General features: G+C 35.5%; 1 protein-coding gene across 1 annotated transcript; it reads left to right on the top strand.

Moving 5' to 3' along the window:
• The first annotated feature begins 10,970 nt into the window (after positions 1–10,970).
• Positions 10,971–11,906, top strand: LOC130881014 (olfactory receptor 4F21-like). Its single transcript, XM_057780192.1, has one exon. The coding sequence runs from the start codon at positions 10,971–10,973 to the stop codon at positions 11,904–11,906; it is 936 nt and encodes a 311-aa protein (XP_057636175.1).
• The last annotated feature ends 5,477 nt before the right edge of the window (positions 11,907–17,383 follow it).

Below are 17,383 nucleotides of genomic sequence, written 5' to 3'. Positions count from 1 at the left end.
GTGAGTTTTCATTTTAATAAAATGTGAATAAAGTATTGGATTATATTCATTCCCCACTGTGGTCTCTTGCCAAACTACCACAGCTTCCAATACTCTTCATCTTCCCAACTAACTTCATTTCTACTTTTGTACATTCTTTTGTGACTCAATGGGTTATCTTAGTGTTCTTTACAGGAGCATAACATTTTGTCAGTGGCTTCAACACTGAAGAAAATGGCTCTCCCTTCCTTATCTTCTCTTGTCATGGAGTAGTGACCCCTCTAAGAAGACCCCTTCCATGTCCAAATTTTGTTGGTACCAGTGTGGTAGAAATCTTATGAAGATAATTATACCTGTTGTGAGTTTGAATGCAACAGCCCTGTCATGACCAGGAGTCAACATTTCACACACTTCTACCATTTATCAAAATTTTCCATTCATTCCTTCCCTCATTCTTTAAAGATTCCTGAGTCTTGGAGGAAGTGATAATATCTACTTCCTTATATACCACTGGTCAATCATACTCATTTCTTCTCTGTATTTTACCAGCTATGAATCTGTGCATTTACCACTGCTCATTGCATAAATTATCTTCTCTAACATAAGCTAGAAGTATAAATAGTTCTATGTGCATAAACATAATTATCTGAAAGGCAATCTGACAGGCAAATCATGTGCACTTACAGGAGCAGCTGTTTCCCCAGTAAGACCTATATCCTTCCCTAGACATGGGCTTTTTACCAGGGTTAAAGGAAAAGATATGAATTCTGTCCTACTTATCAAGCATCAAATACTATGAGAATGTGGTTAGTTACACTCATGACAGACTTTTCAGTATTTTAACGGTGAGCTATATCTCTGAACAGTGATATTGTTGAACACACGGTAGAAAACTGAATAAGATAACTGTTGATAATCTCCAAAAATACTACGTACAACACACTGGTATTACAAGGGATAATTATCAAGGAGAAAGCTTCCAGCCCACTCCCAGATTAAACTATTTATGTCCTTACCAAGATACGTGGTGTCTTTAGCAATTTATTTCCGGTCTAGTAATAGTGGCCCACCAAGTATAGTGGCAATTGACTGTATTGTTATGGGGGTTTAGGAAAACTTTCTGACCAACAACTCATAAAGAAATAGCAAATACAAGACACCACAATTTTCACTCCATACTTTAAGACTTGTGTAAACACCATTTATCTCTCCCACAGGTTGCCTCTTACCAAGATTTTTTATTTCAGTTTTCTTTTGATTAGCTTATGAAGTATCAGCTTTGTCGGACATCATTAGGCTTGTTGACCCTCCCTCCAACTCCACTTCTCCCCTAACCCTGCCCTTCTTCACTGCTTAAATCATTTTACTCTCAGTGTTTCCATTTCCACTTCCATATCATATTCATGTTGTGTTCTACCAGCCTTGAAAAGTCTTTCACACTGGCCTAATTCTAGTCTTCTATCCTCTTCACATACATTCCCAAATGAAAGCATGAATCTAAAACTTAGCAGCTAGGATGCACATATAAAAGAGAATGTGATAGCTTCCTTTTGAGACTGAGTCTCCTCCTTAAATTAATATTTCCAGTTTTATTAATTTTCATACAAATTTCATAATTTTATTTCTTATACCAGTAAAATTCCACAAGGTAGATTTACCAAATTATAACTTTTCATTTACCGGTAGATGAATATCTTGACTGACTCTATTTCCTTGCTATTTTAAATAGAGTAGAAATAAATATGGTTGTGCCCTTATTTCTAAAGACTTCTTTAGATACATGATTACAAATAATGTAGATGGAAATTCAATTTTAATATTTATTTTAGGAATTCTTTGCAGTGCTTTCAATATTTTACGTACCAGTTTACAGCCTACCAATAATAAAGATTCCATTTTTCCACATCCTTGCCAGAATTTGTTGTCATATGTTTTACTGATGATAGCACTTCCAACTGTAGTGAGATAGCATATAAAAGCACTAAGTCTGCATGTCCTTGATAGCAAATATGCTGACACAGATGTCTTTGATCCAATTACAGTACTTTTTGTAGGGTATAACAGATTTGTCTAATTCCACTATTATGCATGTGTAATCACAGGATCACATTTTAATCATATGTACTTATTTGAGTTGTCTATATTGCTCCATAGAACTTTGCATCTATTTTTGTGCCATTAAGATGATGGTGTTTAATACTATACCTCTGTAACATAATTTGAAACCTTTTGGATTGCTAGTGTTTGCTCAGGATTATTTTGGCTATTGGGAGTCTTATATGATTTTATGTGTATTTTAAATTGTTTTTCTATTACTGATAGAATGCAGAATGTCATTTAATATATATATATATATATATATATATATATATATATATATATATATATTCTCATCATATTGCTTTAGGTAAGACTCTTTAGTAACAATTTTGAAGTCATGCAGAAAGTAGACTACTTTCTTTTGTTCCTTATAATTATAGAAATACTTTCTGTTTTTCCTCCATTTAATATGACATTTACTACAAATTTGATATATTGCTGGATCCTGAGGTAGGTTGATCCCGAATTTCCTGAGAAATCGCCACACTGATTTCCAAAGTGGTTGCACAAGTTTGCATTCCCACCAGCAATGGATGAGGGTACCCCTTACTCCATATCCTCTCCAGCAAAGGCTATCATTGGTGTTTTTGATTTAAGCCATTCTGACAGGTGTAAGATGGTATCTCAAAGTTGTTTTGATTTGCAATTCCTTGATCGCTAAGGAGGTTGAGCATGACCTTAAGTGTCTTCTGGCCATTTGAACTTCTGTTGAGAATTCTCTGTTCAATTCAGTGCCCCATTTTTTAATTGGGTTAATTAGCATTTTAAAGTATAGTTTCTTGAGTTCTTTATATATTTTGGAGATCAGACCTTTGTCTGTTGCGGGGTTGGTGAAGATCTTCTTCCAGTCAGTAGGTTGCCTTTTTGTCTTAATGACAGTGTCCTTTGCATTACAGAAGCTTCTCAGTTTCAGGAGGGCCCATTTATTCAATGTTGCCCTTAATATCTGTGCTGCTGGGCTTATATGTAGGAAGTGATCTCCTGTGCCCATTTGTTGTAGAGTACTTCCCACTTTCTCTTCTATCTGGTTCAGTGCGTTCAGATTGATACTGAGGTCTTTAATCCATTTGGACTTTAGTTTTGTGAATGGTGATGAATATGGATCTATTTTCATTCTTCTAAAGGTTGACATCCAGTTATGCCAGCACCATTTATTGAAGATGCTTTCTTTCTTCCATTGTATACATTTAGCTCCTTTATCGAAAATGAGGTGTTCATAGGTTTGTGGGTTAAAATCCGGGTCTTCTATTCAATTCCATTGGTCAATTTCTCTGTTTTTATGTCAATACCAAGCTGTTTTCAATACTGTAGCTCTGTAATAGAGTTTGAAGTCAGGGATGGTAATGCCTCCAGAATTTCCTTTATTGTATAAAATTGTTTTGCCTATCCTGGGTTATTTGTTTTTCCATATAAAGTTGATTATTGTTCTCTCAAGGTCTGTGAAGAATTTTGATGGGGATTGCATTGAATCTATGGGAAATAGAGAAAACCCATAGCCAAGAAGACACCCAGCTGAATGGCCAGAAATGTTTAAGTAATTGGAGGGGGCCTGTACTCCATTCTCGGGACTCTCTGGCCTGGCAGGCACAAACTTACTTCTCTGGATGGATCTCCTCAGTATAGGAGCAAGACCTCTTGCTGGGCCAAGGACCTTGTAAACAGAAGGGCAGGCTTGGAGGGCTGGGCAGTGTCTTGTGGAACAAAGATGCCCCTGTGGCAGGAGCACTCACCACTGGCTCCTCAGGCCCTCAGCCCCTAGCAGTCTGAGTTGGGGGATCCAAGGACCCTGCAGATGGAAAGAGGTGCTTGAGGGCAAGAAGGGATGGGGTAAATAGAGTAAGTCAGTAGCCAGGGAGATGCCTAGAGCTCTTTTTTTTCAAACTGAAAGCTTTGTGTTTTCATGGAACACTTGGTTCATCCACGCAGTTAGACAATGGCACTAGGTTTCGATCCTAATACATGAACTGGCTTTGTGGGAGCTTAGCCTGTTTGGACGCTCACCTTTCTGGACGTAGATAGAAGGACCTTGGTCTTCCCGCAGGGCAGGGAATTTGGACTGCTCTTCAGTATCGAGAGGGAGGGGGAATGGAGTGGGGGGAGGAGAAGAGGAGTGGGGATAGGGGGAGGGAAGTGGGGGGAGGGCAATATTTGGGAGGAGGGGAGGGAAATGGGAAATGGGGAGCAGGTGGAAATTTTAATTAAAAAAGAATAAAAATAAATAAATAAGTAAAAAAAAATATACTGAATATGTATATATTTTCTATTTCAGAATATCAATATTTTAAATTTGTAGATAATATTTTATTCCTTTAGAGTCTCTTAATTGTGACATCTACCATTAAAATTTTAAATTTAAAAATCCTTTCAAATGTTAACTTTGGTTTAATGTTTGCTAGTTGTATGTCATTTGCTTTAATATGATTTTTTTTAATTGGCTTATATGGGGTCTAGAGAGATGGTTGAGTGATAAAGAGAACTTTATGTTCTTACAGATGAGTGTGGTTCAATTCCCCAAGCGATGAACAAGTGGTTTGCAGCTGTATGTAACTCCAGCTAAAGGTATACCACGGCTTCTTTTGGTCTGTGTGAGTGCTGGCTTGCATGTGCACAAAAGCATATTCACCTACACATAAATAGATGAATGTATTTTAAATTTGACAGGCAATATATGCTCATTGGTGCAATAGTGGCATGGATGGTATGGGAATTAAGGACATTCTGTGTCTATCTGAGGTCTGCTCCATGGTAATAGACACAATCTAAAGTTTAAATGACAAAATAGTATCACTCTTTCTCAACTACAACTAAAACTCTCTTATTGTTATTTCTCAGACTATGTTCTCTTGGACATTGTGTTGCCCATTCTATGTTCACTTCTGCATTGGAACAGTATTGGGTAAACACATAATAAGTTATGTAATATTGCCCCTATGACAAACAATATTGGGAAATGATGGGTGGTTGTAATTAGACCACATTTTTAATAATTGCTAAAATACATGTAGCAAATTATCTTTAACCTATTTAAATTATGCTACATATACAATTTTATTTCAATGATAAATTACTTTCCCATCATCTTTTTATCCCTTTAAGATTTGCATAACTTTCCATGATAGCATTCCCATGCTATCCTGGCTGTCACTACCCAACTATAATTAATTCATGACAGTCATTTAGGTGTGAAACTCACATGTTAGTTCAATATGTAACACTGTGCATTGAGAAAACTATATTGTCTCTGCAGATACATTTTTAGCTGCCTTCGTCATTTTGTTTCTCAATCACATTATTTGTTGCATTTTCCTAACCTAACTCAAATCTAAGTTTAATGACTCATAAATAAGAGTCACTTGAGGGCTAAATTCAGAGAAAGTAAGTGGCTATGAGATTCCCTCAGGAAAATCTAAAGAAAGCCTTTCCATGTTAGGGTGCTATTTAAGACACAGAACTGCAAAGTTTTTCCACAAAGAGTCTTTACAAATACATTGTTCTCCACTGAGAAAGATTTCTCATTAAAGTTGTTCAGTATAGGAAATGAACTCGTCATCTTCTTGGGGTAAAGGCACAAGCTTAAATAACTGTTATCAGACAAGAATTGGAATCATAGGCAATTCCAATAGGTAAGTACATGAGAAACTCTTTTTAACTTAGGGATATCACTTTCAATCTAATTTGGTAATTTCAGAATATTTTTTCCCTTGGCATATTTTTTTAAAATTTCTAAATATGAATCTTACAGTTCCTAATGTGTTACTCATGTGAATACCAACCACAAATATTTTAGATTTTCTTTCCAGTGAGTAGTTTTGGGACTTATTTGCTGCAGTTTTACACATATTCTCTCTCTCTCTCTCTCTCTCTCTCTCTCTCTCTCTCTCTCTCACACACACACACACACACACACACACACAAACACAGAGGAAGAGAGAGAGAAAGAGAGACCTACAGTCTTACAAACGCTCATGAGTTTAATCCCAGAGTACAGTGACTTTCAAATGGAATTCAGGGTCCTTTGATCTTCATATTTTCTAAATAATTTCAATTTTTTCCTCTTTTAAAACATAATCAAAGTAGTAAGTTTAAATATACTCAGCTATTGACATCAACAGTGTAACATGCACTCTGACATCAAAATATTTTAGATGTTTTAATAATAATGCAAATTTTTGTTAGACTTCTGTTAATTGTGCATGTGTGTGTGTGTGTCTGTGTTCATCTCCATGTTGATGAGTCTTCTGCCATCTTTATGACTTAGTTTTATCAAAGTTTCTGCAAGAAGCCAGACAATCCTTACTATATATTATAGGTTTGCCACTTTCTGCTAATGTGAATGAGCAAGCAAAATTGGAGATCTACCATGATGAAAAAAAAAAAAAGATGTTTACTTAAATAAATGGGGAATGAAATTTTAAAAAAAACAATTTAATCTCCAGTGAAATTTTTATTTACTACCCACTAAGACTAATATAGATAATACAATTTTTACTTGTTTAAAGTTTACCTGATCTCTAAAATAAACATAGAATTTATTTTTAATAAAAATAGTTATAAAGGAAAAGGTAGCTTTTATTTTCTTCCAAGAATTAAATATTGCATTACTTTATAACTCTACAAATAGAACATTTTTTTCTAATATTCAACAATGTACAAACCTATTTTATATAATAAATATCTATTCTCCCAGCCAATATTCTTAAATATTAAATCTACTTCTGATTACTTAATACTTTCAGAAATAAAATTATATAAAATAATGTAAAAATCCCATTCTGACCTTTGCCATCTAATTTCCTTTATATATAGACACATGGAAGAGAATGGCAGGATCAGAGTTAAAAAGGTTTGGTCTTCAGTGATTCCCTTTAACCTGTGGAGTCACTGTGACTCTCGATCCCATCACTGAGGCTGAAAAGCATTTCAGCCTACAGCATCCATGGGGTTACCATCATTTCAGGAAGTTTCATATTACAAACTGGAACAGGTTTCTGAAAGTTTTGGTCTTAAAAATAAGACTTAACCTGAAGTTTAAAAATAAGTTTCAAAGCTGAAGAGATGGCTCAGTGGTTTAGAAAATATTCCACTCTTGAAGAGTACCAGAATATGTATCCAGTGTCTGCTTCTAGCATCTGTGCATATCTGCGCATATGCAGCATATACACTTAAACACACAGAGATTCACGTACTTATAGCCTTTACTGTGTCTATTCTGTAAAATGTCATAATTTATAGTCTTCGAATCACTCAGGGAACATTTTTACAAGACATTTAATAAAACTATCAAAAATCCATGATCTCAGCATTTGCCTGCATTTATATCAACCAATGGGAACTATGATTTTTATATTACTCATTCGTGTTCCAGCAAATTTGCAATAAATCATCTAACATACTTAAATGTACTCATAACTATCTAATTTTACTGTGCTCATTCCAGCTTTCATTGTAATTTTTAGTTTAATTGATTACAGCTCTATTCATATAATTTTAAAATCTCTATGTCTCAAAAAGCAAACTGAGAATTCTCATAAGATCACAGCGGCCCCTTCCCAAAAAATGTCATACACATGTATAGTGGCTGTATAGATTATTTTTTGAGGTAATTATTTATTTTATAAATTTCACATATCTTACCAATTAGTTAGATACTAATTAAATTTAGTATTGTATTGCTGAAAAAACTAAGGAGGGGAGGTCTAGTGTGGATGAGTCACATAAAATATTAAGGGTTGGAATAGGAGAAACCAATACTACACAAAATAATAATATATAAAAATTAAAAGCATGGAGAATTGTTACAAGCAATTTGGAAAAAAATAAAAACTGATCAAGAAAATTTAGCTGCATTCACCAGAAAGCCTTGTTTGCAACAAATCATAAAGAATAGTGTTTGGTTTTCTCACATCACTAGAATAAATCTCGAAAAGGCACTGATGGCTTCCGTGAAGTTGCTCAATATGCGCACTAAGTGCTGGGCTTTGTTCAGGTTTCCACTGTGCTATATGTAGGACATAGGCTTTAGTTATCATAGCTGCTGTACTCTTAATAATGGTAATAGTATTTAGTTCAAAAATTAAACTGAGAGCAAAGCAACCCTTTGTCCATAAAAAGGTCTTTTTTCCTTTTGAAAGAAAATGACTTTCTGGAAAGATACTGACTTAGCAATACATATCCAATTTTTAATAAAAAATAGAAATATCACAACATGTTAAAAAAAACAGACCTAATGTTCCTTATGTGAGATAAGGCTGCAATCTTTAACAAATGGATTGGAGGTCATAACAGGAAGGAAAACAAGCAGTTATAAGAATTTCATGAAGTCAAGAAGCCAAAGACTTAGAAATATATAGAGAGAAATTAATAAAATCAGGGTTTGAATCCTGTAGAGAAATACAAGAGTAAGGGAAAACCGGTTGTGATAGAAAGTAGCCCGAATAGAGTTTCTCTCAAGAAACAAGGTGTCTATGGCAACTGGATGGTAGGACTGAAGAACATTGAGGACTGCTGAGGAATGACTGGCAAGAGAGGAGTAGTTCTAGGGGACACCAGAGACTTTTATCTTAAATGGGTTAATACTAGCTACAGGACATAGAAGTTGGGGGCTGTTTGATTGGAAGATGTTTGTGGAAACCAGAGTGTATTTCAAAGTAACAATCAGAGTAGCATAGTAGTGTAATAAAAAACATTGAATGTGTGTTTAAAATTTGTAAACATAAGTCCTGTCCCTGGCACTTTATCCCACTTTAACTCTGGAGATTTAGTTTTTATAACATATAAGTCTAGATCAAGAATATAGAACATACACAGAATTTTGCATCATATAAGTGTTAATGGGATTGCTAAACATCTTCACACAAAAGAAGTACAAAATTAATGCTATATATTGGTATATAATTTTGAAACCAATAACATATTTACCCTTACAGCCACTGAATGTTGATATCTAAGCAGAACCATGATATAAGTGTAATAAAGTAAATGTTTTTTAAAAAGCATCTCAATTGAGTAGGGAATGTCCATGATAAGTGTATAAAAAAGCAAGATATATACAAGGAAGACATGAATTGTTAAAAAAAAAAACTACAAGAAAAAATAATACAACTTATATCATTGGTATAGGCATATCTTTAGATAGGATTTCAAAACTACAATACGGTGAAAGCACAAATAATGGGAAGTGCTTATATCACAAAACAAAAAGAAACATAAATAAAATCAAGGACAAATAAAAGAATTGCATGAACGTTTATCTGTTATATTTAAGAAAATCGAAATGCTAAATCCTCCCCTGAAAAAAATAAGCAATCAAAATTAAAATTCACAGAGAAATGAAAATGAATGTCACTTCTAACATAGATGCCCAAATGCTTTAGAGAAAATATTTATATTAATCCCAGCACTTGGGAGGCAGAGGCAGGTGGATCTCTGTGAGTTCGAGACCAGCCTGGTCTACAGAGCTAGTTCCAGGACAGGCTCCAAAACCACAGAGAAACCCTGTCTCGAAAAACCAAAAAAAAAAAAAAAAAAAAAAAAAAAAATATTTATATTGGGGATGTTGAGATGGCTCAATGGAAAAGACCACCTGCTAATTTTACAGAGGACCCATGTTCAATTCCCAGCACCCACAAAGTAGCTCATAGACTGTAATAACACCAGGGCCAGAGAATTGAATGTCCTCTTCTGATCTCAATGTAAATTGTACATACATGGTACACATATAGATATACAGACAAAACCGCCATATGCATTAAAAACAAGAAAAATATTTAAAATTCTATATTAAATCATAAACCACAAGAGAAACACTGATCAAAACTATAATGAAATCACAGTGTCACTTACTAGTAAAAATACTACCAAATAAAAAGTAACCAATCTTCTTCAAGAATAGGCTAAAAGTTCTGTTTTATGCACTTGTGATGAGAATGCTCATGTAGCAGCTGTATTGAATTATAGATGTTCCTCAAAAAGTTAGCATAGAATTGCCATATTTATCCACTATTTTAGCTTGGGTTTATCTTAAGTAAACAAATTCATCATACCAAAGAGATACATGCTTTTACATATTTATGACTGTACTATTTACAATAGGTGACATGTTGAAATAGCCAACATATAATCAAATATTAGTCAAAGAAAGGAAAGAATTGTGCCATTTATAGACAATGGATAAAAGTGAAAGACCCTTTGTTAAAGGAAATATCACAGAGAGAAAACATATACAACTTCTTATCATGTGTGGCAATATTAAAAATCCTCAATATTACTGTATAATAGTAATCAATAGTGGTTTGAAAGTGAGAAGGTGGTAGGGTAGAAAGACTGAAACTATATATCTAATACTTCTGTATGTATTCAAAATCATAATGCACCCATGGATGAATACAACTAATGTATGTCTGCCAAAATATTTTAATAATTTTATAAAAATAAATATAGATGAAATGTGTTTAAAAACCTTTATTTTGCCACCAGTGAAGCAAATACATGAAATAATAATTTTCAAAAGAGTGCAAGAACACACTATATGGATATTTTCTGTCACCTGACGTAATTAGAGATTGAAAACATCTAGAAAAGAGTTCATAGAATATATTCAGAAATAGTAAAAAGCAAATCTACTAAAAGAAAATGTCTGAATGTAGAATAGAAAAGAGGGACACCATTTGCCCCCTCTAACATATTTATGCTTTGTTTCTTTAGGGGCACTATGCTGATAACTTTATTATTTTCCATTTTCTTATTCTTTTGCTATTCATCTCAGAGTTTTTTCTCTTGACTTTGAAATTCAGAAAATAAAAGAGCCCCACAAGTGGAAAATATGCCTTAATAGCTAAGCTACAATTTCTCCTCATTTCCTAACAACAAGTGATTTGAAACTGCCCAAGCCAATGGATCAACTAAATTACTCCATGGTTTCTGAGTTTGTGCTTCTAGGACTCTCTAGTTCTTGGGAAACTAAAGTATTTCTCATGCTGGCATTCTCTGCACTCTACTTAGGAATCATTGTGGGGAATCTCTTCATTGTCATTTTGGTCATTGCTGACTCACATTTACATTCACCTATGTACTTCCTGTTGGCCAACCTGTCTTTGAATGATGTGTGGGTTTCCTCTACCACAGTTCCCAAGATGATCTCAGATCTTCTGAAAGAACACAGAGTAATTTCTTTCTACAGTTGTATGACTCAGATCTGTTTTATCCACATTATGGGAGGAGTGGAGATGGTGCTGCTCATAGCCATGGCATTTGACAGGTACACAGCCATCTGCAAGCCTCTACGCTACTTGAGCATCATGAGCCCTAAAATATGCATTACATTTGTAATTGTTGGCTGGGTCACTGGTGTGGTCCATGCCCTGTCCCAGTTCTCTTTTGTTATAAACCTGCCTTTCTGTGGTCCTAACGAAGTAGACAGCTTTTACTGTGACTTCCCTCGGATCATACAACTCGCATGCACTGATGGAGGCAAGTTTGAATTTATCATCGCTGCCAACAGTGGCTTCATGAGCATGGGAACCTTCTTCCTGCTTCTCCTTTCCTATATGTTCATTTTGATCACTGTCTGGAAAAGGTCCTCAGGGGATTTGTCAAAGGCACTTGTCACTCTGTCAGCACACATCACTGTGGTTGTTCTTTTTTTTACTCCATGTATATTTCTCTATGTGTGGCCTTTCCCCACATCAGGAGTTGACAAATACCTGTTTATTGCTGATTTTGCTATCACACCTGCGCTGAATCCTGTCATCTATACATTGAGGAACAAAGATATATGGGTATCAATCCAAAGATTATATAAAAGAGTTGGTTATGACAAATTTTGCTGAGTAAATCTGGTGTGGGAGCTCTAAAAGCGTATGGACAACTGTATATTGTAAGATTCCACTAAGACACATGTTCCATAGCCTCATAACTGACACATGTCACCTACCTCGCAACATATATCCATCTCCACAGACTATTAATGTGTTGCTTCTGTTCCTTTGAGAAATTAGAATACATCACTTCTTTTATTTAAAAAAAAGCTCTGTAGATAAATAAATGTATTTTATAGATTTTTAAACAGTCTACAATGTTCAAAATTAAACATCAAATTTTGGGGGGGGTAAATAAATGAATAATTACAATGAATGCTTCCATATTTAGGTCTCGTGTCTCTAGCTTTTCAGGTTGTATTGTCTCAAAAAGTACACAGAGTTAAAATTTGAAAGCAAGAAACTTATTCAAAAAAGGATTCAGAGTCATCAATGGAGAAGCAATACATTAGTTGCCTCTACTGGTTCTTCCCTAAAGGTGACTATATAGATGTCATTTTTTTTTTCAAATTGTTTCAGTTGTAAGATAAAGTATGCAGCATGGTTCTTCTTTTTGTAAATGTGCAGGGTTTTTTTGTTTGTTTGTTTGTTGGTTTTTTTTTTTTTTTTTTGGATTTTTTGAGACAAGGTTTCTCAGTAGCTTTTGGTTCCTGTCCTGGAACTAGCTCTTGTAGACCAGGCTGGCCTCGAACTCACAGAGATCCGCCTGCCTCTGCCTCCTGAGTGCCACCACCGCCCGACTTGTTAATGTGCAGTTTTTAATATGTTCAATCTGTTTCCTAGAAAATGTCCATGTGCAGTGTAGAAAACTTGGGAAAGTCATCAAGCAGAGTTGATGGTTAATACACTAAATGAGGTAACTACCAAGTAAACTGATGGTCATAATCTAAAGGCTATGTAACTTATAAAACTATATGTTAAATCATTCCACTTTAATCATGTGGCACTAACTGTTACATAAACAAAAATATTCTGTTCTCTGAAAATCTCCAATTCTCTATTTTGTATGTGTCCCTGAAAACTACTAACTAATGGTGGCCTTTCATTCATGTGCCTGGCCCAGCAAAGATATGGCCAGTATAGTAGTCTAAGGAACAGAGTAGATACCATACTCTATAAACTGGAATCATCTGACATCTATGGGGTTAAGAACTGACATTTGAGTTTTATATTAAAGTTCTAAATATAGCCCAAATACTGTCTTTATATACATATATACAAATAAAATGATTCACAGAGTAAAAGGATGAGCAATGGGGAAAAGGCATATTTGAGAAAAGGGCACTGAGATTGTTATTCATTTGAAGGTGTATAAAAGCTATTAACACTGTACACGATATAGCAGAAGTCTGAAAAAAGAAGCTTTCGTCTTACTTGGGAAAGAAGGGTATCTGTATTGGGATTGTTTTTATTGTTGTTACTGTTGCTTTGCTTTTTGTTTATATTAAAAATATAAGATATTAAAAAATATTTAAGACACTGAATGTAGTTTTCCCACTTCTACTCCTTACAGTTCCACTCTGCCTCCCCTCCCATCTATGTAACACTAGAAAATGAGCAGTCACCTAATGGATAATAATAAAATAATATAAGGTAAAACAAAAATGTACAAATTGGAATAGGGCAAAATGAACAAAGGAAAAGAACCCAAGACACAAGAAACACATAGAGATGTAGAGACCTGGTGTTCATATTCAGGAGTCCCATAAAAACACAAATCTGGAAGCCACAATTTATATATAAACTCTATAAAACAAAACAATGAATGAATAAATGAATAACAATATTGGTCTTTTAAGAAACATCTCTGACATGACAAAAGACCTCCAATGATGCAGGTGAGTTTATTTTCTGTTGGTTATTGACTGCTGGGTTTGCAGGCCACAGTTAAGAATAGTGTGTTTCTCCAGTGAGACTCCCTTGGATAAAGCTGGTTTCTCATTTGCAAGTGCTTATCAACTGTAGATAGCTTCAGAGTTAAGGATGCTAGCTGCATCTAATTGCAGGCCTTGTACAGGCTGCAAGTTTCTAAAGGGGTAAGGCAGTCTAAACCAAAAAAAAAAAAAAAAAAAAAAAAAAAACCAAAAAACAAAAAAAAACCAGTCCTGGATATTATGGTATTTGTGCTTTGTGCCTGCAGTCTGTGTCTTCCAATATCTGGAATGGTCTTTCTTTCATTTTTCAGGCTTTAAACACACCACCTACCCTCTCTGTTGTGTTTGAAATGTCACCGTTTTGAACTAAAGTCCTCAGAAAGAAAGGACAAAAATGTATACCCATGTTAAATACTCTTTAAAGCAATGGATTGCTAAGATGACATGGTGGTTAAGAAAACCTCAGAATCCAGAATCCACACTGAGTTACTCACAAACACCTTTAACTCTAGCTTCAGGGGATCAGACCTAGGATACCTGCATACATATGCACAAACACACAGATACACACCTTCTCTCACCCACATGCACACACATACACATAGACATTTACACAGACACACAAACACACAGACATGACCTTTGAGAGAAAATCATGCATGAATGTCAGTATGGCCACGGTTGACAATAAAGATGAACCAGATCAGTATTGCCTTGGTATTACTAGGTTCTTTAGACACCGACTTTGTCTTGGGTACCTCGCTGCACAGAACCCAGGCATTCACATAGCCTTTGGTGGTAATAGGAGTCCCAGATATCAACTCAGATTCTGGTGGCTTTTGGGTCACAGACCCAGACGTGGCCCAGACATGGCCCTGTGAAGCAAACTTGGACCAGATAACACCACAGTCCTGTGTGTGTGGAAACACAGGCCACCAAGCTCAGCCTGGACCCAGTGGCAGCTTGGTCCTTGGATACCAACAGTGCCACAGGTTGTGGCCTAGACCCCAGGCATCTGTGTGTACTTCAGTGTTACCATGAGCCACAGTCATCAACATAGGTCTCAGCTGAACTAGGACCATGGACCCAGACATCATTCCTGGTAGCACCTTGGGTCACCATGACCCCAGGTAGCAGCACGGGCCACTCAGATTGTCATGATATTTATAGTAGTATCACCCTTGGAAACCCATATGAGCCCAGGTCATAGACCAGACCCATGGCATTGGCAAAGCCTTTGTTAGTGTCAACAGCCTTAGACATTATCACAGACACTGGCTGTGGATGGGTTGTGGACCTAGACATGACCCTGGCAGCAGCTCTTGCCCAAAGTCATCATGTTCCTTGGTTGGCATCTAAAGGCCACTCATGAATATGACCCCAGTGGTGCCATGGCCATTAGATAACAAAGTGACCACAGGTGGTAGCCCAGACTCTGGACATTCTTGTGGTCATGGTCATTGATATCAACATAGACTCCAGCTGCTGTAGGATCACATACCCTGACATGGCCTTTGGCAACAGACCAGCACCTGACATCATCCTGGTCCTGGGTGGCAAGCAGGCCACCAACATCAGCCTAGTCCTCAACATGCTCACTTCTTCAGATCTGCCACTTAGCATACCACACAAGCCTGTCCACTTCTCTTTCTCTCCTATTTCTCCACCATATACTTGTTCATCTTCAGGCTGCTTTGTTATCAGGTGGCCCATGAATCTAAACACCATTCTTAAAAACACTGATAACTTTAAGTATAAAAATAAGTCATTTAACATAGCAAGCTCACTATTAACTATTTAACTGAATAAAATAAATCTGTGTGTATGACAAACACAGGAACATTTACACTGTTGCATTCCTAACAGCTACAGATTGGATACAACCCTAATGTACTGAAGTGGGGAGTAGATAAATAGATGTGCATACAATGGAATAAAAGCAGCAATATAAAATTATCAATTTAACAGCATAGTTTAATCCCAAATTCAGAGAGAAGAAACCTTGAATCAAAAGGAAACATAACATGTGACCATGAAAATCAATGCCATATTAGCATCACACCTTATAACTTCTTAGATATTTATAACTTCTCGGATATGCATAGAAAATGATGCACCATCTTATGGTAAAAATTTGGAGAAATGAGTTCTTAAATTGTTCGCACAAATACATACTTTCGAATCCAATGTTGATAATAATCTGGAAGATTTCAACACTCTAAAAATTGAAGAAAATCATGTGTTTCGAGTAAATTTGTGCTACATAGCTTAACACTGGGCAACATGCAATGCTCATTCCTGTATCAATGTTTTCAAAATGCTTACTACTAGGTAAAGGCAATATATGTGATACACTGTGTGATGGATGGAATACATACTATTCCATATAAAATATATGGAACACTTAGTGTTTGTGGAATAAATTCTATGCCATGCTGTTAAGGCTTTAAAAAGAGGGATATAATGTCATTGATGGATTTGGAGAACATTATGCTAAGTGAAAAGCCAGGTAGTAAGTAAAACTGTAAGGTGTGCTCTCACTTATATGCAAAGTTCTAAAAAGTTGAATAAATAGGAAAAAAGAAGAACTGTGGTCAATAATAGTATATCACAGAGAAAGAAGAAGATATCTAAGTTCATAGTTTTATACATAACAAACATTACTAGAAAATTAATGCACTATGTTAAAGCTATAGATAGTAGATTGTTATAGTAAGTTGAAGAGATTTTAGGTGTTTTTAATGCATACACTGTGTCTATGTAAAATACTGATATGCAATATTGCAATACATATATAATATATATATATATATATACACAAAATGGTGATCAACTTAAGCATATACTATAAGTGAACTTAAAAATAAAAGCAAAATTATACAAATTAAAATAGAATTGTTTGCCTGAGTCCTTGGTGTGCTATGAATTTATCATATAGTGCCAAAAGAGAGTATGAGAGAAAATATATCACTCCATTGGCATTTTCAGATGTCATGACAGTTGTCTAAATGTGTATGCACAACTGTGAAGCTACAGACAAGATGAATTTTTCAATTTTCAAAAATATTATTTTATTTATGTGTGTGTACATGTGCACATGGATGTATGTATGCTTACCTGTCTTCATGTAACAACACTTGTGCTCAGATTAGAAGACAATGTGATGAAGTCCAGTTCCTCCCTCCACTATGTGGCACCCAGTTAAGTCTAATGCATAAACTCATTGGCAACAAAACATGTTATATGATAAGATAGCTAATTGGTCACAGCAGAATCACATTATTACAATGGGACACAGTTTCAGATTCGACCAGAATTTAGAGGTAACATTATCAATTTGTGTTGCAAGGAGGGGGCTCTATTGTTCTTTCCAGCCACTTGGCTTGCTTAGTCCAGAAGTAACCACACAGAAACTGTATTAATTAAATTGATGCTTGGCCCATTAGCTCTAGCCTCTTATTGGCTAACTCTTACACCTTGAGTTAACCCATTTCTATTAATCTGTATATTGTCATGTGTCAGTGGCTTACCGGGAAAGATTCAGCATGTCTGACTCTGGTGGCACCATGGCAGCTTTCCCAGTCTGCTTTCTCCCTCCCAGAATTCAGTTCCATT

The sequence above is a fragment of the Chionomys nivalis genome, chromosome 9, assembly GCF_950005125.1.
Source record: "Chionomys nivalis chromosome 9, mChiNiv1.1, whole genome shotgun sequence".
Taxonomy (NCBI): Eukaryota; Metazoa; Chordata; class Mammalia; order Rodentia; family Cricetidae; genus Chionomys; species Chionomys nivalis.
This window is presented reverse-complemented; position numbering and strand designations above follow the sequence as displayed.